The 23,782-nt window shown below is 45.1% G+C and overlaps 1 protein-coding gene across 2 annotated transcripts in view; it reads right to left on the bottom strand.

Moving 5' to 3' along the window:
• ATR (ATR serine/threonine kinase) overlaps positions 1-23,782 on the bottom strand; it is a 488,241-nt gene that overhangs the window by 293,620 nt on the left and 170,839 nt on the right. For both annotated transcript variants that reach the window (XM_069213920.1, XM_069213921.1), the window contains exon 17: positions 9,777-9,869. In XM_069213920.1, coding sequence (XP_069070021.1) covers positions 9,777-9,869 — 93 coding nt within the window. The remainder of the gene's footprint in view (positions 1-9,776; positions 9,870-23,782) is intronic.

The following is a 23,782-nucleotide window of genomic DNA, read 5'->3' as shown; positions in this document are numbered from 1 at the left end:
AAAAGGAAAGAGAGGTGATGGAAAAGAAAAGATAGGGTTAGGGAGGTAGGAAAGGGAAGGAAAAGAACTAGATAGGAGGGGAGCAAACAGGCTTGGTATTGAAAATACAGAACAAGGAATGGGAGCGTAGGGGAGAGTTAAGGTAAAACGATAGCGATTGGTGGTGTAGGAAAATAATTGATAGGGGTAGAAAAGATGAGATAGATAAGTTAAACGAACCAGTGTTGAGGGGAAGAGGCAGGTATGAAAGGGAAAGGAAGGGTAAGGAATGAGATGAGATGGGATAGAGTAAGAGAGGGGAGGAATGGGGTAGTAGATATATGGGATGGGAAAGGAAAAGGATAGGGTAAAGTGAGTAAGTACAGAAAGGGGGAAAGAATGGGTAATGGAGTGGAAGAGGGAGAAACCGGATTAGCAGAGGGGCAGGGGAGGTAGAGAGTGGAAAACATTGGTAGGAGAAGAGGCAAAAATAGAGGAGTAAGGTGAGGAATGAGATGGAGGAGAGGAGGAGAAGGGTTGGGAAGGGGAGTGGAGGAGCTGAGGAGAGAGAGGGACACAGAGTCTCTACCAGGTAAGACGTAACCGAAGGTAAGTAACTTGTTCATCTGATAAAGGCTTGTAGCAGCAAATTCCTTACCTTAAAATAGATACCCAAGCATACCTCTCTGGAGGAGGGTCATCAAATAAGATTAAGACCAGAAAGCCTTGCAGAACCGAATGGGCAAAATTACCTTCCCGATGGATCTATCCAAGCAGTAGTTCTTGGTGAACATGTGTAGAGATGTCCATGTTGCTACCGGGAAGCCTTCAGGAAAAGATCGAAAGCTGTCAATTATTGCTGCTTACACTCAGGTGGCAAACCCTCCCCTGCTGCTCCGATAGAAAATTCTCCCAAAAGGGAGCCTTATCGGAAGACTTACATGCTCAACAGCTTGGGATACCAGACCCTTCAAGCCCAATCCACAGCTACAAGGATGACTTGGGCCTGGTTGTTCCTGAGCTTCTTGAGAACTCTGAGCAGCAGAGGTTTGGGCAGAAAGGCACACAGGAGGCCAAAGCTCTACTCAAGATGAAAAACGTCTCCGAATGAGAGCTGCCTTGGAAACGCCAGCGTACAGAACTGCTGACATTGCGCGTTCTTGGTGGTGGCGAACAGATCTAACCAAGGCTCTACTCACTGCTAAAAGAGCCCTGGCAACACCTCCAGTTGGAGACTCCATTCGTGTTCCACCAGGCATCTTTGGCTGAGTTTGTCCGCTCTGGCATTCAAACACCCCACCAGGTGTTGACCCACCAGGGAAATGCCCTGACGTTCCAGCCATGTCCAGAAGTGCAGGTCCTCTTGACAAAGGGTCCACGACCCCACCCCACCCAGTTTCTCGCAGTGCCACATGGCGGCGATATTGTCCATTAACACCTGTGCTAGCTTTCCATTGATGGAGAGAAGAAAGGCTTTCAATGCCAATCAAATCGCATGGAGCTCCAACAGGTTGATGCAGAATCCGTATTCCTCAGGAGACCAAAGTCCCCTGATCTTCACCTCTCCTAGATGGCCGCCCGATCCCAGGAGGGACGCGTCTGTCAGAACTAGTTGGGAAAGGGAGAGGAATCTGCTGCTGACCCAATCACGGTCCGTCAGCCACCACTGCAGAGATTTTGTGAAGCCCCCCCCCCCAAAGATCTGGACTATGTCGGAGAGATTCTTCTGATGTTGCGCCCACTGGAACTTCAGGTCCATGTAAGCCAGTGGGCATGCGTCACTAGGAGGATGCAGGAGGCCATGAGGCCCAGCAGCCTCAGAGTCAATATCACTGAAACCCAGGAGAAAGCCTGAAACATTGGTATCATAGCCTGTATAACCTGGTATTTGCTGTTCAGGAGGATAAGCCCGAAACTGCACTATGTCCAGAATAAATGTTGTCCGGTATAAGTGAGTGTCTGAGAAGGGATCAGATGTGGCTTTCACATGTTAATAGCGAACCCCAGCGCCTGCGGGAGGTTTGTTGTAGACTGGAGGTGGAAGGCGACAGCCTGGGGCCCACTCACCTTCAACAGCCAGTCGTCGAGATAGGGGAAGACTGGTACCCACTGATCTCCGTAGATGAGCCCAGCAGCCGGATTTTAACGACCTCCAGGGGTGCAGGTGATGGAGTATCCTGGATACCTATGATGGTAGGAGAGCAAAAGACTTGGAGGCTACGGCTGATTAGGTGGGGGGATTGGTGGACTGGCCAGACCTCTAGCTACCTGATCAACAAGTCTGTGGGTACTATGTCTTCAGCCACATAGTGGCTGGGAAGCCTGGGGGCCGTGGTGGCTGGATGGGTAGACACGGCTGGAGTTCCCTTCTGTGGCTGCGAAAAGTCGACTGTGGTTGGCGATGGGCCATGGAAAGACCCACGGACCTGGATGTAGCAATGCTGGGCTTGAAGCACTCCAGCGTTGAGTCCGCCTCATCTCCAAAGAGATGAGAAACATCAAAGGGCATGTCCATGAGCCTGGCCAGGACATCCCTCGAAAAGCCAATGGTTCTCAGCGAGGCAAGCCACCTAAGGGCCACAAAAGATGAAACTGCGCTGCCTAGTGATTCAGTCATATCAAGCCCACAGTGTATGGTGAACTTAGCTGCATCTCTCCCATCAACAATAGCTTCGGAGAGTATCGCTCGGACTTCTGCGACCATAGACGGCAGCTGAGCCCAAAGTTCATGGGATTATAGGCCCAAAAGGCATGAGTTGTTTATCGATCGCAGTGCCAGGCTGGCAAAGAAAACATCTTCTTTTCAAGGTATCCAACCTCTTGGGTTCAGCCTAGGGGAGTGGAAAGGATTGCACCAGGATTTATTCTAAAAGTGAAGACTAGAACCACCAAGGTGTAGGGATAGGGTGCCGGGTGAGGAAGTTTGGATCCCCTGAGGCAGGCGATGGCAGCAAGTGCTTGTCCTTTTTACAGGTGCCACTATGCAGGGTTCAAACCATGCCACAAGTATGACGTCCATTTGAGCTTTGTTAAACGGTGGAGGCAATTCGGATGGGATCACACCCAGCTGAAGCACCTCCATCAAGACGTTTGTCTTGACCACCACAGAGGGCAGCTGAAGGTCCAGGACCTTGGCAGCCCTCCTCATCACCATAGCAAATGATGCTCCTTCCTCCCTTGCCACAGTAGGAAAAGAGACCCAGCCAGTATCTGAGGAAGTGTCCAGATCACTGTCATCCGCTAGATCCTCACACCAGGTGTCCTTGGTGACATCAAGAGGCTGGTATTCCTCAGGGCCCAGAAGCTTTTCCCAATCAACCTCAAGTCCTAGCCCACAGGAATAGGGCACAGGCTCCGGCCTGGAAGTAAGGCCTTTAAATCGGTGCCTATCTGGCTCAGTGTCAGAGTCTGAGATGAGTATGGAGATGGCGGCAATGGAGCCTGTGCTGGGGAAGGTCGAGGTGGCTCAACCGGTGTCGGTCTGGATCCGAGGGGCCTGACTGGCTCCAAGGCAAGCCTGCTGGTGCAAAACCAGTGAGGACCCCTCTCAAACCCACCGGACCTGAGGGCATGCCAGCAGGGCTGAGGCACCCAAATATGAGGTGCATGGCCTCATAACACTTACGGAGTTGGACGGTCTTCACTCCAGCTCCCGGAAACTCAGGGAGGTGCGAAGACGACCCTAGCACAGGCTCAACTGCAGAGCTAGGCTTCAAATGCAGACATTCCCTCATCTGGTCGGATGACTTACAACAGATGGGGCGATGTCGAAGACCTCTTCAACTTCTTGTTCTTCTTATGCTTGTAGGACTTGCCCAGACAACTTCAGCTGCAATGACGAGTGCTTGGAAAGATTCTGTGGCTATCTCGGGCCCTTCCTTTCGACGGGGATCGAGACCATCTTGGCATCAAGCAGCAAGGAGCTTGAAGAACCACTCCCTCAAGGTCTTTGGGTGCATGGCATGAAACTCGAGGCAGGTCTCGCCTGAGACACGAAATTCAGACGAGGTGTGGATGAGTCAGCGACATCTGCCGGTGACAGGCGCCACAGGGCTTGAACTCAGTCTTCCTCATACAAATCCCTGTTATACTATGAGGCAATGTTTTAAAAATCTTCCATAAAAGGGTGTCAAAAACGTCAGTCAGAAAGTGACTGGGGATAGCTCTTCTCCAGATCTGCCCTGACTGGCATGGAAAGAGAAAAACTGATATCAGCATGAAGGGGTGGCACCTACAAGGCAACGGGCATGTCAATTCCAGCGCCAACATCGCCACACAGAGCTGAACGATGTCACCTATTGACGCGCATGGTGACTGCTCCCAAAAAATTTCCAGATCCAGTCTGACACCTGGGGATAATTCTAAAGTAAGGAATCTGTGGCTAGAAGATTATCAGATAAGACTACCCAAGCAAGTGAAGGAAGAGGAACAATAAAGGGGTTTGGAGGAAGAAGGGAGTGATAGGAACTTAAGAAGAGAGGAGGGAATGGGAGCTTGAGAGGGTAGGAAACTGGAAAACTGAAGGTAAGAAAAGGAAAGGGAGGGGATGGATGGATAGTAAGGATGAAGATGGGAGATGGGTATGGAAGGACCATGGAGAGTATGCAGAGGGAAGGGCTTTGGGTAAGTGGGTGAGGCTAAAAGGATGGGTAAAGGGAGAAAAACAGATGTTCTAGGATAGGGAAAGGATTGGAAAGGGAGGATATAGGAAAGGAAAGTAGTCAATAGGGACAGGCAAAGGTGGGAAGAAAAGGCCATTTAGTGGAATGGGGGAGAAATAGTGGAATGCTGGAAGTGGAAGAAAAGCAGTGAAGCAGAGGGGGAAGGAGGTAAAGAATATAAGTGGTTGGATACAGAATGTAAAGGGAGGGAAGGGGTAAGTAATGGGAAGGAGTGAATGGATGAGGTAGGGTAGAGGGAATGGAAAAGGAGGGATGTAAGGGTAGAGTAAGGAATAGAATGGAAAGGGAGGGAGGAATGTAATAAATGGATGGGGTAGGGAATACAAAAAGGGGGATGGAAGAAATGGGTGGAGTATGGTAGGGTATGGAAAGGCCGGGAGCATGGGGGATGGAAACAATGGATGGGGTTGGATAGGGAATGGGAAGACAAGGATTGAGTAAGGAACAGAAAGTGAAGGATGAATGGAAGCAATGAATGTGGTAGGGAATGAAAAAAGGGTTGGGGCAAACAATGGATGGAGTAGGGTACGGAAAGATGGATGGAAGGAATTGATGAGGGTAGGGAATGGAAACGGAAGGATGGGTGGAAGGAATGGATGGGGCAGGGAAAGAAGGGAAGAGATGGATGGCAGGAATGGGTAGGGTAGGGAATGGAATAGAAAGGGAGAGATGGATGGAATGTATGGGGAAATGGTTGGTTATGGAATAGATGAGGAAAAGGAAAGGGATAGAAAGATGAACGAAAGGGGAGGAGAGGAAAAAAATTATGGGGACAGGATGGTAGGATGGGGAAGGAACTAGAAAGAAGTAGACTGGGGATATAGCAAAGAGGAGGATGGGACAGGGTGGGATGGGCTGACATGGAAGAGGACAGGCTGGAGGGAGCAAGATGAGGAAAGGAGAAGGGAGGATGCAAGGAGGAGGGGAAGCGATTGAAGGAGAGAGGAGGGGAGAGGAAAGGGGAAGGGAGGAGGGAAAGATAGGAGATTAGAAAGAGGAGATGGGAGGAGAGGTGGGGTGAGGAATGAGGTTGGGTGCAGAAGGTATAAAGGGGAGGGAATGGACAGGCTGGGTAGGTAAGTAAAGGGAAAGTCAGCCAATGGACAGAGAAACTAGTCGAGTATAGAATTGCAGTGAAAGAAATAGAAAGAAATGGTGTAGGGTAAGTGAGGATAGGCTGGGGAAAGTATTGGGGTGTAGTGAAAACAAAGAGAAAGGAAAGGAAGGAAGGAAAAGGGAATGGATTGGGAGAAGGACTAGGGAATAAAGTGAAAGAGAAAGGGAAAGGACCTGAAGAGGGAAGTCGGGGAAAGGAGAGGAAGACAGGAGAAGAAAGGACCAGAAGAGGAGAACAGAGGGAAGGCAAACAAAGAGGAGGGTGAGGCAGACGGGAAAGGATGGCAAGTAGGCAAGGAAAGGAAAACATGAAAGAGGAGTGCAGGGAATTGGTGGGTTAGGGTAGTTAAGGGCAGGTTAGTGAAGGGAACAACAAAGGATAGATTGATGGGGAAACAAGTTGAATACGTATGGGAAGGCAGAAGAATGGGGTAGAACAAGTAAGGGGAGAAGGGAAGAGGGGAGGAGAAAGCAGAGGACAAGTGAGAAGAGAAGAAACGGTACGAAAAAAAAGAGAAAACAGGGGGTGGAGGGGAGACTGAAGGAGAAAGAAGGTGAGAGGAAATAAGAACAGATGGGAGAGTAGGGAAAAGGGAGAGTAGTGGAGAGGAAGAGACCGGTCAGGTGGGAGTGAAGGGGAACCAAGAAGTGAGGAGAGCAGGGATTAGGGGAGGTAATTGAAAGGAAAAAGTAGAGGAATAAAAAGGGCACGGGGGAGTTTAAAGAAAAGGAGCGGGTTTGCTAAGGATAACAAAGGAGGTGGATGTATAGACAATCAAGTGTAGGAGAGGAATGAAATAGGGGTTGGGTGCAGGCAGAAGTGTGAATAAAATAGGTAAAGAATCACAAGTGTGAAGAGAGGAGAAGGAAGGGGTGGATAGGAGCAGAATGGTGGATATGGAATATGAGACTGGAGGGGAATGAGGACAAGGGAAGCAAGGAAGTTTATTATAGAAGTGATGGGTGGGAAAAAGGAGAGGAGACGGGATGAAGGAAAAGAGGTGAAAAAAACAGTAGCACTGGGGTAAAAGGGTTGGAGCAGTTGGAAAAGGAGGAAGAAGACAGAGTAGAAAAAGGAAGAGGATTGGGAAGGCATGGATGGGCGTGGTAGGAAAATTAATGGAACTGAACAGGAAAGAGGAGAAACTATGGGAAGGGAGGTGATAGGCATAGCAAAAGAACAAACATAGGAAAGAAGAAGAAAGTAGTAGCAAAAGGGAATATTAGAACGTATATTGGGAGTGGAGGACAGGGACAGAAGGAACATTTAATGGCAAATAGGGATGGGAAGGGAAGTGGGAAAAAGACAAAGGAATGAATGGATGGGGCATGGTAGGGGAAAGGATAGCCTGGGGACGGAATGGAAAAGGAAGGGACAGGGAAGGGAGAAAAGAGGAAAGGTCTAGACTATGGAAGAGATGTCAAGAGAGGAAAAGCGAGGATAGTGTAGCGAACTGAAGGGAATGGGAAGGAATGGGAGAGTTGGTGGAGGGATTAGTGAGTGGCGAGGGAAGGGTATAGGAGGGGAGAAAGGTAAAGTTATGTGAAGTGGGAAAAGGAGTTGGATAGGAATGTGGACGGAAGAGGCAGACAAGGTGTCATAAAAAGGCGCAGAAAGGAGTTCGGAAAGGGAAATGGAACAGACAGATGGGTGAAGGAAAGAGGAAGGCATGGAAGGGATAAAAGGAAAGGAGCCGTGAAGGGATTATAGCAAGGGGCGGGAATAGGGATGGGAAATGGGACGGGAAAAGACTGGGGGAGTAAACAGATGGGTGGTTAGGTAAGTTAAATGGAAGGCAGGAGAGGGAAGGAGAGAGATGAAAGGAGAAAGGAAGGGGGGAGGAAGTGGAAGGGTATAGAAATTGAAGGAACAGCGTGGCTGGGCTGAGGTAAACGTCCGGCTTGGTGCGGAAGAAATGGGAAGGGGAAAGAGGAAGGTCTGGGTAGAGAGGGGCTGGATGGGGTTTGCAGCGGTATAGGCAGAGATGGAACAGGAAGACCAGTCGGTGTGCTGATAGAGAAGGGAACTGGAAGCGAATTAAAGTTAAGGGAAGGGGAAGAATAAGGGACGTAGGTTAGGTAAGATAAAATGTCACGCGAGTCGCGGAAATGGTAGGGAAGGAAGGGCAGATGTTGTGACTGCAGGTGAGAAAGGGATGGGAAGTGATGGAAGGGAAAGACATGAAAGAGGAGAGGCTAAGTGGGAGTGTGTGTGGGGGTGGGTAGGAAAGGGAATGGAAAAAGGGAGGTGCATGGTGGAATGAAGAGAGGAAAAGCGAAGGGCGAGAAAATACATTAAGGGACTGAAAGAATAATGAAGGGAATGGAATGGTTAGAAGAATGGAGTGAAAGAAAATGGGGTGAAGGTTTTAAGGGATTTCAAGCCAGTTTGGTTTCGAGTTGAGTATTTAGCTCGACTTTGAGTTGATTTTGGTTATCATTTCAGTTTTCATCTGGTTTATTCACTCACCTTTGTCCCCCTGCCTACTTTCTATTTGTAGCCTGCTCGACCCCCGCAGCTTCCAGCGTCTTCGTGTCCCAGCCCAGCAGAGTCCTCTCCGTCCCGTGTCCACGGCTCCCTGGTCACCAGCCTTTTCTACCGAGGGCACGTCACAATGCAGACGTAGCCACGTGTCATCATGCCTCACTTTGTGGGCGATACCACTGGGTGCAGGTAAACAAGAAGAGCAGCGCAAGGCAGCCGTAAAATCCGATGTTGTGACCATACCCAACTCACTAAAGTGGATTCAGTCATTAACCTGAAAGAAGGCCCTATTCTCCCCGGCGTGCCTCCAAAGTGGTCATGGTTTTTCTATGCTTCAGTGGAGGAGTCCTCGGTGCGCTCGTGCCTCGTGGCATTACGCTGCAGGCGTGTGATGTAACAGTGCTACTCTTACTATGGTTCTGCTGGAACGCACGAAGGCTGTCAAAGAAAGTTCACAACGCAGGCCTTTCTCAATCGCTGTTTCAAGTAAATAACACGTTAAGCGTAATGCTCATCCTAAAGGCCGAGTCACAAAAAAGAGCATCAGTAGAAAGTCTACGTGTAGGTGTGGATTCACTACTTCCACCAGCATTAAGTAGGCCTGGAAAAGTGCCCGGGCTTGTTATCCAGGTGTATTACTGAAAATTCTAGGTGACACTTTGCATGGGGTACTATTCCCGCCGTGCAGACCGAGCGCTCCATACACAAGTAGGATGGAGCCCTCCATGGAAAACGTTTATTGCCCGCGGAGAGGCTCCTTCCCCGACAACCTCTATCACAAGCTCTCCTTCCTTCTCTAATACGAGAATTACCCAGCACTGTGCTAGAATGAGCATCCGACCATTCCCATCGAGGAAACGGGAATACCCACAAAAGTACACATTTGGGGATATTCACAAACTCACAAGGTACACCACTTTCGAGCGCCATTTTCCAGCCAATGAATGAGATTTACAAGCACGGATGTCTCCACACTCGTATAAATGCCCACACTTTGAACCCCATTTATGCCGGCCTGGAATCCATTTTGTTAACTGCTGGCAGAAGTGAAAACAGGTAAATTAGACGATTACGTTTTAACGGAATTTACCAAAGTGAATCGGGCCCACCGTATCCCAATCGAAAGGTTTGCACTTGTATTGTATTTTTGTATTGTATTGTAATCGTATTTATATAGCACTTACTACCCCTGACGAGGCGTAATCAGATTGTCTGATAAAAGTCAACATATTTCCTTCCACAATCTTAGAACGGACTCCTGTCTATCCCATCAAAGAGCGAGGCTACCAGAACTAGTTCTATCCGTACTTCGGTTGCGAGGTCGCAGTCTTACGGCAAACACACAGCACATACTTCAATATCAGCTTTGTGGCCCACTGCAACAAGCTACACCAGTCCCCGTGGCCTCCTTGCCCATGCACAAATAAATCAATCACAGATGAAACTGATCCACATGCCAAGTAACAATCAAACACCCTCCCCCAACACTAACAAAAGGGAAGATGCCTGCTTACCATTTTTTTGTCTTCAATCCCAATGCTCGAACTCAGGAGATGCATGTTAAAAAAGGCCAAAATCCCCAACAATTTAGGTTGTAGATAATCTGCCTAAAAAACAAGAAATTACAGTTTGTGAGACAAGATGCCACACAAAAACTACAGATGCAGTTAAACATGATTTGTCAGTGATGGGGTTCAATTAGCCTTCATGATGCATGGTCTAAAGTGACTTCCGTTCAGGAGCAAGGAGACTCCTGAAACCTGCAGTGGCGAGACTGGGTTTCTGGCCACTGATGTTGCAGTGGACAAGCTTCAAGAGAGGAAATTGTACAGTGGCATCGAGATCCAAGCAGCACCCTTGGTAAGAAGGAAGGTGGACTGTCTATCAAAGAATCCAGGTAGAAAGACAAGCATTGGCAAAGCCAATAGGTCTGGTTTCGACAAACTAGTATAATTGTTCACTTTTTATTGCAAGAATATGCCATAAAAATAAAAGGATGAAAATAGAAAACATTCCATACATCTAAATACATGTAAAAAAAAAAGACCATTGTATATAACCTCAATAGAGTGCAAATGTGGTTGATCACAGGCAGGTGTACAGAGAAAAGGTATGGAAGACCGTTTTAGGTTTAATTCACAACACAGGAAAATATGACTCTTCTCGGCTAAAAGAAAACATGCCATTGACTTTGAATTACTGGAGCCAGAACACATAATATAAACACATGGGACAACATTTTTTTTTAGAAAAATAATAAGTAACTAAAAGATAAATAAGTAAAGCCCTGTTACTGGAGTGCACTTTTTTTCAGGCAGACGCGCACACGTGATCAAGAAAAATGCCACCACTAATAGCGCAAAAGAGCCAGTAACTGAAGTGTCCTGACCCACTGCCCCATGCTGTGGTGGGTAAAAGCAAAATGTGAATGAGCTGAAAAGAACACTGAACAAAAACAGCGGACTCAAAGGCCCCCTGTGTATGTACGTACATGGATATAGAGAAAGCTAAAGTTGTCGCTAGGCCAGATCTAAAAAACATTGCTTTAGGTGAAAAGCTGAAATTAACGCCGCAGCCTTCAGGACTTGGAATACAAATACAGGAAATTAGTCGTTTTTATGAATAAGAAGACGTAGCCAGACTTGTATCTAAAAGGTCCAAATGTATGTCACTTGACTACACTCAGCCGGATGGGAGACGGAGGAGAGGCGCAGGAGGTCGGAAGGAAGAAGTGGGAGTTCAGGAGGAGAGACGTGGAACAAGACAGCGGCCGTCCAGGAGGCGCACGCGAGGATACCAGCCACGCTCCAGGAGAAGCGTGGCATACTCAGGTTCATAGATTCTACATGATTCCAAAATACTAGTGAAACCAAAACTTAATCAGCCCTGGGAAAAGCACTGGATCATATACATGATCACCCAAGCCAGCAGGTAATGACTCCAGCGCGATTTGGTGGAGGAGGCGGCGGCGGCAGCATTTTAACAAGGGCAGGAGCCCTTTAAATCAGAGCTCGCGCTCCCGCTCTGCGGGAACCGCGATTTGGTGGAGGAGGCGGCGGCAGCAGCATTTCAACAAAGGCAGGAGCCCTTTAAAGTATTTCAACAAGGGCAGGAGCCCTTTAAAGCATTTCAACAAGGGCAGGAGCACTTTAAATCGGAGCTCCCACTCCCGCGGGACGCTCGCGGGGGGCGCCCAGGCCAAGGGCGGGCCCGTCCTGCACCCGTCAGCGTCTGGCAGAGGCTGGGCTGGGCCACCCCCCTGACATTTTTCTGCAACCACCGGTTTGGGCACCTATAAAGGGCTGGGACGTGCTCTTCACCAGGCTGACTCTCCTATGGACTTATGATCCAGTGTGCTACAAGGCTGCAAGGAGATGTCCAAGGACTCTGAGCTGCAGCTGGTGCCGGTTCTGTGGACAGGGGCAGGAGCCCTTTTTATAATTCCTTCACATTCCCGCCTCACGGGAAGCGTTTACAGCTGGTGCCGGTTCTGTGGACAGGGCAGGAGGAGGCTGGGCAGGGCATACCCTGTTGATATCTGGTTTGGAGGTTTACATATACTTTGCCGGGATTAGCAAAGAGTGTCCAATATAGTCACCCCAATATACATAATGGGGAAAAGAAAGCAAAATCAAATGGGGAACGGTATCAATATAAAAACCCAGAGAAGTACTAATACGATTACTAATTATCTTACAGATGCAATGGGGAAAATTAATGAAGAAATTATCAACGCCGAAGCACGTTTAGTGGCAACAAAAAAGGTCTTACATGAGGCCATCACTGAAGTGAGCACTGAGGCTGTAGGTTTAATTTCTGAATTAAAATTCCCAAAGGAAAGATCCACTGGAGCTGATCCTAGTTTTTCTTTGGGCCTTTTATTACCTACAGACACAGTAGAAGAAATTGATGCATCAAACAGTATAGACGACCAAATCCCTTCACCACCTAAGAAAAAAAGTAGTCAGATCATCAAATCTAAGTTTATGTTACCACCTTCACAGTTCCTCAAGGGTAGCAAAATAATCACTGAAATGCATATGGGGGTCATTCAGTAGTACTATCACCAGATAACGATGGCCCCTTACAAAAACGTATGGAAACTCTTTTTAAGAAATTGCATGGCAAGTTAGACCATATAGAATCAAAAGTATTGTTAGAATTCAAGGAGATGAAAGAAAGCTTAACTAAGATAGAATTAAGAGTTAATTTAATGACTAAAGAGAAAATTTTGTCCCTCGACAGTGACACTATATCAAATGAGAGTCAAGCGGCTGTAGATATAAGGAACAGTGCAATGACAGGGAAAGCAGATTCTAATAAAAGAAGCATGGAATACCGGCACCCCATACAGGAAGAAATCCCCCAGTCTAAGGTACCTATGATTAATCAAAGGGAGCAACTGGATAGAAAACATAGGTGCCAGTCTTCGATTAGAAATAGACCTGTGAAAGAGGTATTACAACTACCGCCAGATGCTGCTCCATACACAATCATTCTTAAAAATGTTCCCAAATTGGGACCAAACACTGTTGAGTCCTGGCCAGATTTACGCAATAAAGTAGTACATTGGATGTCAGTGAATAAATGCACACCAGACAAACTGTTTTGTGAAATTTTATATGCAAGGAGAATTGATTGGATGGGATATCTGGAGGAAGAAGAGGGAGATTGCATAGTGGTCAACTTCCGTAATCCTCATTTTGTGGGTCAACTACTAGCGGACTTGGATATAAGACATCGTACTGGTAAAAACTTGAGAAGGGAGATTATGGCTGTTCCCCTAGGATACTTTTATAGAACGATGAATATCTCAGGTACAAGAGACATAGGAGCTATAAGGAATATACCCAGAAATCTGGATAGGCATAACAAACTAGAGTGTTCCAATCGATTCGCCCCCCTGGGTAACATGGAAGACTTAGACTGACAGCAGGAGGACATGAGTAGAAAAGGGATCTTGCTACCTGACAAAACACAATCTATCACTGTAATGCCCAAACTAAAATCTTTAAGCTGTAATGGTGATGTTGAGTCAGATGGGAGGTCCCTAGCAGGAGACTCAATTATACTCATGTCGTGGAATATAGCTGGAGTAAAAACGAAAATGGTAGAGAAGGAATGGCAGACCATAATAAGTTCATCATTTATAATCTGTCTACAAGAAACATGGCACACGGGATCCTTTTTCATTGAAGGTTATACCATATTCTCCACACCAGCTTCTGCCTCAGCCAGTGGTAGGGCAAAGGGAGGATTAGCAATACTGATAACATTGGTACCGTATACATTGGTGAAATCCTCCCTTGATTCCCCTTGCTACCAGTTTTTATACTTCCGGATAGATGGAATTTTAGGAATTGTATTAATAAACTATTACAACAACAAATTTGATGGCATCAATAGAGTAGTGGCATCGACCCTTCGGGATGATCTACAGATCTTTGTAAATGATATAACTTCTAGCTATACAATAATATGGGCTGGAGATTTTAATATCGGGACATGCCAGAATACTATAGGAAAGACATGCGGATTTATTGACGACGGGCACTTTTTGCATAATAATTATGGAACAGTATTGAATGAAATATTATCCAGACATGATTTAGAATTGATAGAACAAGATGGGCTCAATGGAGTGAAACTTCCAACGTTTATAGGAAGAGGACATTTTTCACTAATCGACCACATATTAATTTCTAAGAGTAATATAGAAATGGTCGAATCTCTGAAGATTGAGCCAACCATCTATAGTGATCATTACCCCTTGTTACTTACTATGAGATTAGCTAAACCCCTTAATATAGGTGAACGATTAGCAACGAATATAGGAATAAGAAGGGAAAATGGAATTATAATTAAATGGACTGGGGTAAATGAAATAGATGTGATGAAAAAAGTTGTGACACAACACCGTCAAGAATTTATAACATGCACAGAATACAATCAAAGTCCAAACAAGATTTTAGGATCTTTCAACCAGCTTAGAAACGCCATCGCAGGAAGCCTAGTGAGAACATTGGGGAATAAAAAGAGAGAAAAAATGGGGTGGTTTGTTCATTAGCAAGCCAGGAATTAAAACAAGCCCTGCAGACTCGACCAAGAAATAGGGAAGAAGCAATTATTAAAACGCTCTAGCTATAAACAGGCATTAAAGATCAGGAAGGCACAACTGAGAGCTAGGGCATGGGCTAACCTTGAGCAAGCAACGACACTAAGAGATAGTACTCTATTCTGGAAAACTATTAACCAACCATTCTTAAAAAACAGTGATGCACTCAAAATAACAGTAACATGTTCCATCACTGGAATGGCTTTCTCATTTTGGCTCAATTTTTAACCCAGATAATCTGACTATTCACTCATCGAATATCAGGATAATTGAGATCAAGCCACCCTTCTTGAAATCAGTTAGTTTAGGGGAAGTGAAATCTGCTATAGGAAGATGCTCGAAAGGAAAGGCACCGGGCCCTGATGGGGTGCCAATAGATGCCTATTTGACATATGTCGATCTATGGTGCCCTATCTTGACCCAAGTTTTTATGAGTGTGACAAAGGGATATATTTTAACATCATGGACTGAAAGTATAATTGTCCCTATTTTCAAAAAGGGAGATAGAGGTGACCCCAAATGCTATCGACCAATTTCACTTTTAGATACCTCTGTTAAATTGCTGGGAAGAATACTCCTAGAAAGACTAGAGTTATGGGCAACCAACAATCATATACTCTCAGAGGCTCAGTTGGGATTTAGACCTGGGGTCGGTACTCTGGAACAATGTATTAACCTTAATTTAATAATAAGTAAATACACAATAGCAAGGAAGGGTCATGTGTTCCTTTGTTTTGCAGATCTTAGTAGCGCTTTTGATTTGGTGAACCATACAAAGCTCTGAAGAGTCTTAATAGATATGGGTGCGCCCTCTGACATAATAAGCTTCTTGGCGCAATTATATAACCATTTAACAGCGCGGGTGAGATATGGAAGAAATGGTGAGTGTACCCCAGGTTTTAGGATAGTAAGAGGAATACGCCAAGGTTGCGTTTTAGCGCCCCTTTTATTTTCCCTTTATATAAATGGAGTAGATGCACACTTAAAAAATATAGAAATTGATACCCCAAAAATAGGAGAATGTTCTATCCCAGTCCTTTTATATGCAGATGATGCAGTACTGGTGTCACAAACTGCAAATGGGTTGCAGCGGCTAATTGAGGGTTTTGTGAAATTCATGGAGGAAAGAGATATGTTGTTGAATATGAGCAAAACTGTTGTAATGACTTGTGGACAGGGAAAGGCCAGGAAGAAAACTTATTTTATTAAGGGCCATAAATGTGAAGAGGTGAATGGATTTACATACCTGGGTATACAGTTTTCTAAAATGGGCCATTGGAAACAACATCTAGAAACTATCAAGATGAAGTATATTAGGACAACTGAGGCTGTTTTTAGATTTTCAAAAAAAATTGGTAACAAACCCCTTAGGGAAATGTTGCAAATTTACAAAAGTAAATCAATTAGCAGCATTACGTATGGTTCTGCCCTTTGGGGTCTGATGCCCGAGATCCATTCATTACAAGTGCTAGAGAACAATTTTTTTTGTAGACTACTTGTAGTCCCAAATACCACCTCCACATTTATGGCACACAAGGAACTGGGCTGCCCTTATGTGGAAGATCTAATATATACCAATGTGCTGCTGGCCTGGCATGGCATCTGGTCTAAAGAAGGGACGCAATTTACCCAAAAGATAATTAAAGATTGCCTCACATTGGAACATTGGGATAGAATTCCATGATTCATGCATATAAGAGATTTGTTGAAAGGCATAAATCTAGCGTCAAATTTGGACAATCCAGGTACTATCCTCCAATTTAGTAAGAAAGAACTGAAAAACCAATTAATGGCATGGAGGGATAGTGATAGAGAAAATAGAGAATGTAGGAAATCAACAGTTGCACTTTATATGACTGAAAATAACAAGGTAATGCCAAATTATTTACTGACAGTTGCAAACACTCAGGATAGATTTTATATGACTCGAATGCGCTTTAGGACGTTGCATTTTTTGGTAGCTTTCCCAAAGGTGAGGATTTGGAGTAAAAGCCTACCGAAGTGCCCCTGCGTGGGACGATTTGCACAATCTACAATGCACTTTATTATATCTTGTAAATTTTATCATGACATTAGGAAACATTTTTTAAAACCTTTATTTGTTATTAACAAATTATTTTATTGTAAAGAAGCTTTTAATTAATGCAATTGGATACTAATGAGATGCAGTAACAAAATTTATCCTATATGCCATAGAACAAAGGAAAAAGCTGTTGTATTTAGAAAACCTCCAGTATGAGAATGAATAATCGTCCAATCTGTTGCAGCAAAGGTTTTTATTTCTTTATTCACTAATAATGTTTTCTTGAAGCACTTTTATTGTATATTATTATCATTTTTAAAGAGATCGTTTATCTTTTATGGAGTGAAATCCGAATAAAGATTGATTTGAATTAAATTGAATTGACTACACTCAGCAGATGGGATGCCAAATAAGAACACATTATGGGCCTGATTCTAACTTTGGAGGACGGTGTTAAACCGTCCCAAAAGTGGCGGATATACCACCTACCGTATTACGAGTTCCATAGGATATAATGGACTCGTAATACGGTAGGTGGTAAATCCGCCACTTTTGGGACGGTTTAACACCGTCCTCCAAAGTTAGAATCAGGCCCTATGTTTCTACTACATACACATGCCATGTGGCTTGATGTGTCTTTCTTTTTCTTACAGTTTTATGCATTTGTTTTGAAAAGGATAGTTAAAATTGAGAACACAGTCTAACCGACACAATGCTTCCTGTTGGTAGTGTAATCTGTAACGGATGCAAAGTTTATAATACCAGATGTGTGTGTAATGTCTAAAAATCCCTAAAAGCAAAAAAGTACTAACTTGAAAAAATGATGTGCAGAATTCACTGAATGCGTGCATCACGTTATATTTGTAGATTTCTTTTAAGTAAAGCAGTTAAATTCTAGGGTAAAGCATACATTAGAAAAAACGATAAGCAGCTGATAGTTCTTTGTATATATCGTTTTAAATTGTATTATACTTCACTTACTACCTCTGACGAGGCATCAAAGGTGTATTGGGCATATCACAATATCAAAATCTCAAACAGTATCACATTCATTGTGTAGGTGAGGATTTGGTTGCATTACATGGTATGGCTGTGCAGCCTTACTGTAGAATACACTTGTAAAAAAAAAATGTCTTGGGACTAGTCAGGCTCGTTTGAACAACTGTAAACTTAACCCTGGGTAGCTTTGGCTTCAAGCAGCAAGGCTTGCTAAAAGGAACTTGGTGTAAAACATTTAAATGCACCAAACAAGAAAGCCACACAACACGAAAGAAACAACACCAATTTATAAAAATAGAGTATATTTTGTATTAATTTTAGAGTCCAAGATGAGCAAAACCCACTGGAGGGTGCCAGAGATACAGAATTTTAAAGATTTATCACTTTTTAATTCAAACACACACAAGCACAAGTTTGCAACCTTTTGACAAGTTTGTAAAGAGTTAGTACGGATACTCCGGCCTGGCTTGGGCGACCAAATCAGACAGGATGAAGGATAAGGAGGGCAATAAGCAAACTTTGGACAAGTACCTGGCCACCAGAGCATTTTCCACTCCAGTTCCAGCCTTAAAGAAATGACTGCCATAGACTTTAAGGGAGTGGTCCTGATGCTGGAGATACATGATGAAAAGATTCCCAAAGATGCTCTGGTTGCTGTATGGTCGACGGGGGTGCCTTTGTGGTGACTCCTCAGTCCACAGGTCGTGTGGGGTGATTTTGGCCACAGAGGTCAGAGTTCCACAAAGACTTCTGCGAGACAGTAGAAGGCCAGCTGCTGCTGGGCTACCGATATCCGAACACAGTTGTCACAGCAAAACCCTTTGGTGGGGGCTAGTGTCCCTCCTGGGCAACCAATCTGGATTCTCATGACACTCTGGGGTCCTACTGACTCTGTTGCAACTTTTGGCCCTTGAGTATCAGTCTCTTGTGGCACCCGGCGGTAGCCCCTTTGAAGATGCTAACAATTTGCCAGTTTGGGCGTCTTCAGCTTTAATGTCCTCGGTGCTGTTCTAGGGGGCCAGCCAGCTGACCCTGGAAGTCACTGCTTCACTCTAGGGTTGGGGAACAACAGATACACAGATACAGTCCTAACTTCGCTAGCTCAAGATGCAGCGGGTACAGTCCAACACACAGTGCTGCGTCTCTTCGCGCATTCCAGGGAGAACCAGGGCAGGCATTCGGTCCTTGTTTCAGTTCCTGTGTGATCTTAGTTTCAGGGTACCAGGGTTGCCATATTTATCTTGGGAAAGTGCCCTGAGGGGACAAAGTGTTCACTAGCCAATGGGCTAACAGGTCCCCTCAATCTCGGTGACAATTTTTTGGCGATGTTTGTCATTTGGCAATCCCAAAGTGCACTATCCTAGCCACTCTCAAAATATCTGAACCCCTCCTCGGATTTGAGGAGCTTGGTGGCCCAACCCAGACGTGTGGCTACCTGGAGGCTACACATGCACGGCAAAATCGGTTTGGGCACTCCTCTTCCTTGTTTTTCCCTGTCTCCAGCCTTTCTACCTGATTGCCATTTGACCACCAAAGGCGGCTTCACTTTTGAAGCTCACCTTTTGGGCTAACACAATGAGGGGCTTACTGCAATGGGGATGTGACACCTCTCCCTGCAGCATGTTGCTACTGTTTCAAAACCAGGGAGTTGTTTAATAACTCCCCAGGTAGGTAGAAAGCTGTCTGTTGGTCAGTGCCCACATGAGGCCACTGGACCAGTTGGGTCACAGAGTGGCAACTTTTCAAAAGTTCTATTACTTTGCCATTAAATTCGACCTGGGCATAAAGTCGGGTTTAATACCATAATTAATTTGACACCTTACAGTACCCATTTGGGTAGTCCCAGTCAGAAGTTAGCCAAGCTGAGGTGCCGGCCGGTAACCCTGTATTAGCCAATGGCGCTACTACCTTTTCCACAGCAAAATAACAATTTTAGGTGTGTTGCTGCTAAGACAAATATAAACATATACGTCCTACGTAATAATATACAGTTCCCTGCCTTAGGGTTCTATTGGGGTTCCTTAGTGGAGGTTTACAAATATTGGTAAGGGAAGTGGTGGCTTTGCCATTAGTTGCAATGGCGAAGTCGAAATGGCAGTGTGCAAGTACCCTTCCAGTCTGCAGTGACAGACTGGGAGCCATTTTGTACCTTGTCATACACAGTGGCATAATCAGCACTGCAGCCCTGGGTGGACACTTTGCCTACAAGATCCTGCTTCCCTGGGTACCATATACTAGGAACTTATAAGTAAGTCAGCCGTTGCCAATTGGGGATAGCCAATTCAACATACTCTCTTTAAAGGGTGGGAACACTGGCACTGAGGCCTGGTTAGCAGGCCTCAGTGCACTTGCAGAGTAAAAGAACCAGCAGCTAGTAGTCCAAATGGGGGAAAAAAGTGGGGGGAGCCTGCAAAAAGCCAGTACCCTTATAGTATGTCAAAACTCAGTACCCCTCTGACACTTGGGATCGGACCAAAAAACCACTTCAATACTTGGTCACTGGTTAGTTAGTTCATTCTGCGTGTTAGGAAGTCTCTGGCCACATCTGGTTGAGAGAAGGTCTGAGAGTTCCTTTACAAAACAATTATATTTTGCCGGGCACCAAAAGGAAGCAGCATAGTTCAAAGCTATCGTTCCTTTCTAGGTCTTGCTTAAAAGTCTCTTCAAGACATTGTTTTCTAACGTTGAGCTTGGAGGGAGCTTATTTTACCATTGGTTGGCTTAACTGTCACTCTCATTTCCTTAATTCTTATCACACACCGACCGTATGCTTCTTTCGTCTTTGTGTGTTTATCCCTCCCCTGGAGCATGGATGCATTATTTGTGTCCTTCTAATGCTCATTTTTTTCAGGCGCAACGTTTATGATTTGTCTTTTGACTCTCTATCAGAGTGCATCTTTTTGTGCAGTCTCACTCATGTACTTGTACCTCCTCTATGTTCCTCAAAACCACTGACCCTCCGCTGACCTTCTGCTTGCCCCAGCTTCTCCCTCCTGCTGTTGTCAGACTGACCCAACCCCTCCCTCCAACTCTTTGACATCAGCTTGTCACCAGCCGTTCCCCCCCCTTTGTCAGTGTTGCTCTCAGACTCACTATCCCCATTGCCTCCCACCTCCCTCCCACAATAAACAAAAAAAGTGCCATGACTCAGCCAGTATTGGCCGTGTTATAGCATTTTACTCCTCCACATCCTCTGCCCATGTTGCTCCTCCACTCCAAGTTGCTTTTCGCCCCTTCCCACCTCACCACCAATACAAAAAAGTGCTGTGACGCGGCCAGTGCTTTTGACAATGCTCGTTTAATAGTTCTAAGCTCATTTGCTCCATTTGGGTGGCATGAATTGAGGAAGATTAACAGCTTCGATCTGCTAAAGGTCAACACTTCCTTTGCAGCTCCATGGATAAATCCCTCTGTGACAGGTTGCCCAGATGAATCAAAACTGTTCCCCCTCTAGAGGCCCTTGCTCCATCACCTTGAGTTGGCAATCCAAACACTTTGCATCTCTCCACTGCGAATATTTTCAGAAACATTACAGCAACAGATTCAGGAATCAGTGGTGCTACTAATACGCTCAGGTTGGTGACAAATGAAGTAGTCTAAGAGAGGGCCAGCCTTTCCACAGACAGCACCCTGGGCAAAACTGAATTAGGAGGCCCTCATGGTCATCCTCCTCCACTCCTTCCCCATCCGTCCCCTCCCACTGATGACCCTACTGGGGGGAGGGGTCCATTTGTGCCCACAGGTCACGTCCTGGCTGAATATCTCAGAGCAGTGACAACCTGTGAACACATACTTGGCCCATGTGACATTACCTATTAGTTGCTAAACTGGAGGTGAGGGTCCAGTGTAGGGGGTGATGGAGAAGGAAAAGGCAGTGGGGTAAAGGGAATTGGAGGAAGGCTAAGAAAAGTAAAGAAGACAAGATTTTATAGCCAGCTTAGAGGTAAGTACTTGAACAGGAGGCTTGGAATGAAAGCATTATTGAAGGAAGCTCGCAAGATCAGCTGTGTGTTGGCCCCTGTAAAACTAGGCACCCCAGGTTTGGACCCAACTGGGCCAATGAAAAAAGCCAGCCCTGTGCTTACAGCTCCACTTCTTCCTCAAGACAATTATTAGTTGTGGTTTTGAACCTTTGCTTTCACCTGCATCACTCTCCAGTCCAGTTCAGAAACACTCTTTTTGGTGTGCCCCACATGTGTTGTGAACTTCTTCAACTGCTTTCCAAAAACTACATGGCTAGGTGTTGTGCAGTAGATCTTACTTAGTTCATGCAGCTTTTCCAGCAGGAGAAATTTCCTCTGGGAGAAAGCAGCTCATCAGGAGCCCTCCCTTCCACCGTGCAGTGGATGCTGTCTGTTGTGATGCTGTCTTTCTTTTCTTAGGCCCCTTCTGTTTACTTTGCTTCTGAGGCATCATGATGGGGACTGCTCAGTTTTGTTCTCTGGTTCATTTTTCACATGTCACATGGCCTCTTATTATCAGTGGTGGTACTTAAGCCATTGTTTCCAGGTAAGCTCGTCAATCAAGTGTGTGTGCGACTAGTCTCACCTGGCATTTCTGGGGTTCCCTGAGCATTCCTCAACAATGTGCCCCGTCCACACCCTCATAGTTCCAGATCACTGCAGGCATCACTGATTCTAGACAAGACCCCCTCACCCCATCCCTGCTTGTTTAAAGGCCTTGTGTCACAGAGTACACACATATTACCACCCAAGGCTTCACTGTTGCCCAACTTCCAGCCTCCACTACTATTTTGGTTTCTGGCATTGAGCACAGGGAAGGGTCGTGTATCCTCAAACCCCCCAGTCTAGATTGCCTCCTTCCTATGAGTCCAAGCTCTATCGGTTTGAAGCCCCTGGGGTTTCAACATAAACATATTTCAAACTGACAGCCGGTTCATGACTCTGGCCTCCAAATCCAACCCTGAAAGAGTGCCACACCGGAGCCCTGTGGAGAAAAGACTGTTCGTGAGCACTGAAAGCATGGCCCATTCTCCACACACCTAACATCTGTAATGTTTTTTCTAATATTTACTCTTCTGTTAATGGTCAGATTACTCAAATAGAAATAACCCCAGGCTTTGAACTGAACCTAGAAGTCATTTGAATCTCCAAGAAAAGCTGTGTGAAACAAGTTGTTAGCAAGAAAACATGACCAAAGAAGCACAATGGCACAGCCTCAGAAGGGTGTAGGTGGTGATGAGTAATCTGCATGAAGACAGAGACTACCGAAGTAAAAACACCTATTTAATATTAAGCAACTCTTTACTCTAATGGATACTTATTTCCACACGTTCCTCACCCTGATCAGAAGGTCTACTGAAGCAATGGCACAGATTACGTATGAAAAGAACTAGCTATTTACCTTATGTATTTTAGGTAACACTCTTTGTGGTGGTTATGTATGTTGTACTGTTTTCAGTGTTTATTTTTTGTGGCTTTCAGTCGTGTTTTCCAAATCTTTTGAAATCATAGATAATCAGTGACTATTCAGATGACTAACTCCAAAACAGACAAAAAGTGTGTTTATCCAGTGATACAGGGTGTGTCGTACTTCCCATTGACAGTGTATCCAATGGACTTATGGTAGACTGTTTTGAACATAGAAAGTGTATGTATTGCATTATAGCTCATACTAGTATCTCATTTCCCTCTCGCACATCTCATTATCTCTCACCCTGCCAGGACCCTGTTTGGTTTACAGGAATAGTAATTGATTAAAAAAAAGTGCTACATTCAAATGTTTTAATTAACAAATTCCGTAACACAGTTGAAGGGAGGGGGCATCTAATAAATATTATGACATTGTATGGGTGATCTTTTATGGTATTTTATTGTATAAACATATGTGCTTTTGTACCCTCGGTCTTGAAAATAAAACAAGGAGAGGTAGAAAATTCCTGTCTGTCATATATGTATTTACAAACATACAATAACAGAATTAGAATGAGGGATTCTTTTGATAGCCCTGAGAAATGTCCCTGACCAGTTATCTGGCTCTTCGAGCAAGCAGAAACATGTCAGCACTTTCAAAGGACGGTGGGGCCATGGTACAGGTAGACATCCAATAATCTGTCTATTCATATTTTTAATCATACCCGAGGTACCACACAATAAAGGAAATCTCTGTGGAATACCATAAGGTATTTTTTTAATCTAAACTCGATCTTTATATTATCCAGAAAATAATACATCTTAGGAACTCCCCCACTGGTTGGGTTCACCCTGTTAGTACCATCTTACCAGGGTGGGATAAGGTGGTTAATGATGAAGCATGCAACATTACAGGTGAGACCACCTCATCCAAATCTATTTTTTTTTACCCCAAAAAGTTTCAATAACCTAAGGACAAGGAGCTAGGAACAGGAATTACCCGTTCTACCA

Source organism: Pleurodeles waltl, chromosome 11, assembly GCF_031143425.1.
Source record: "Pleurodeles waltl isolate 20211129_DDA chromosome 11, aPleWal1.hap1.20221129, whole genome shotgun sequence".
Taxonomy (NCBI): domain Eukaryota; kingdom Metazoa; phylum Chordata; class Amphibia; order Caudata; family Salamandridae; genus Pleurodeles; species Pleurodeles waltl.
This window is presented reverse-complemented; position numbering and strand designations above follow the sequence as displayed.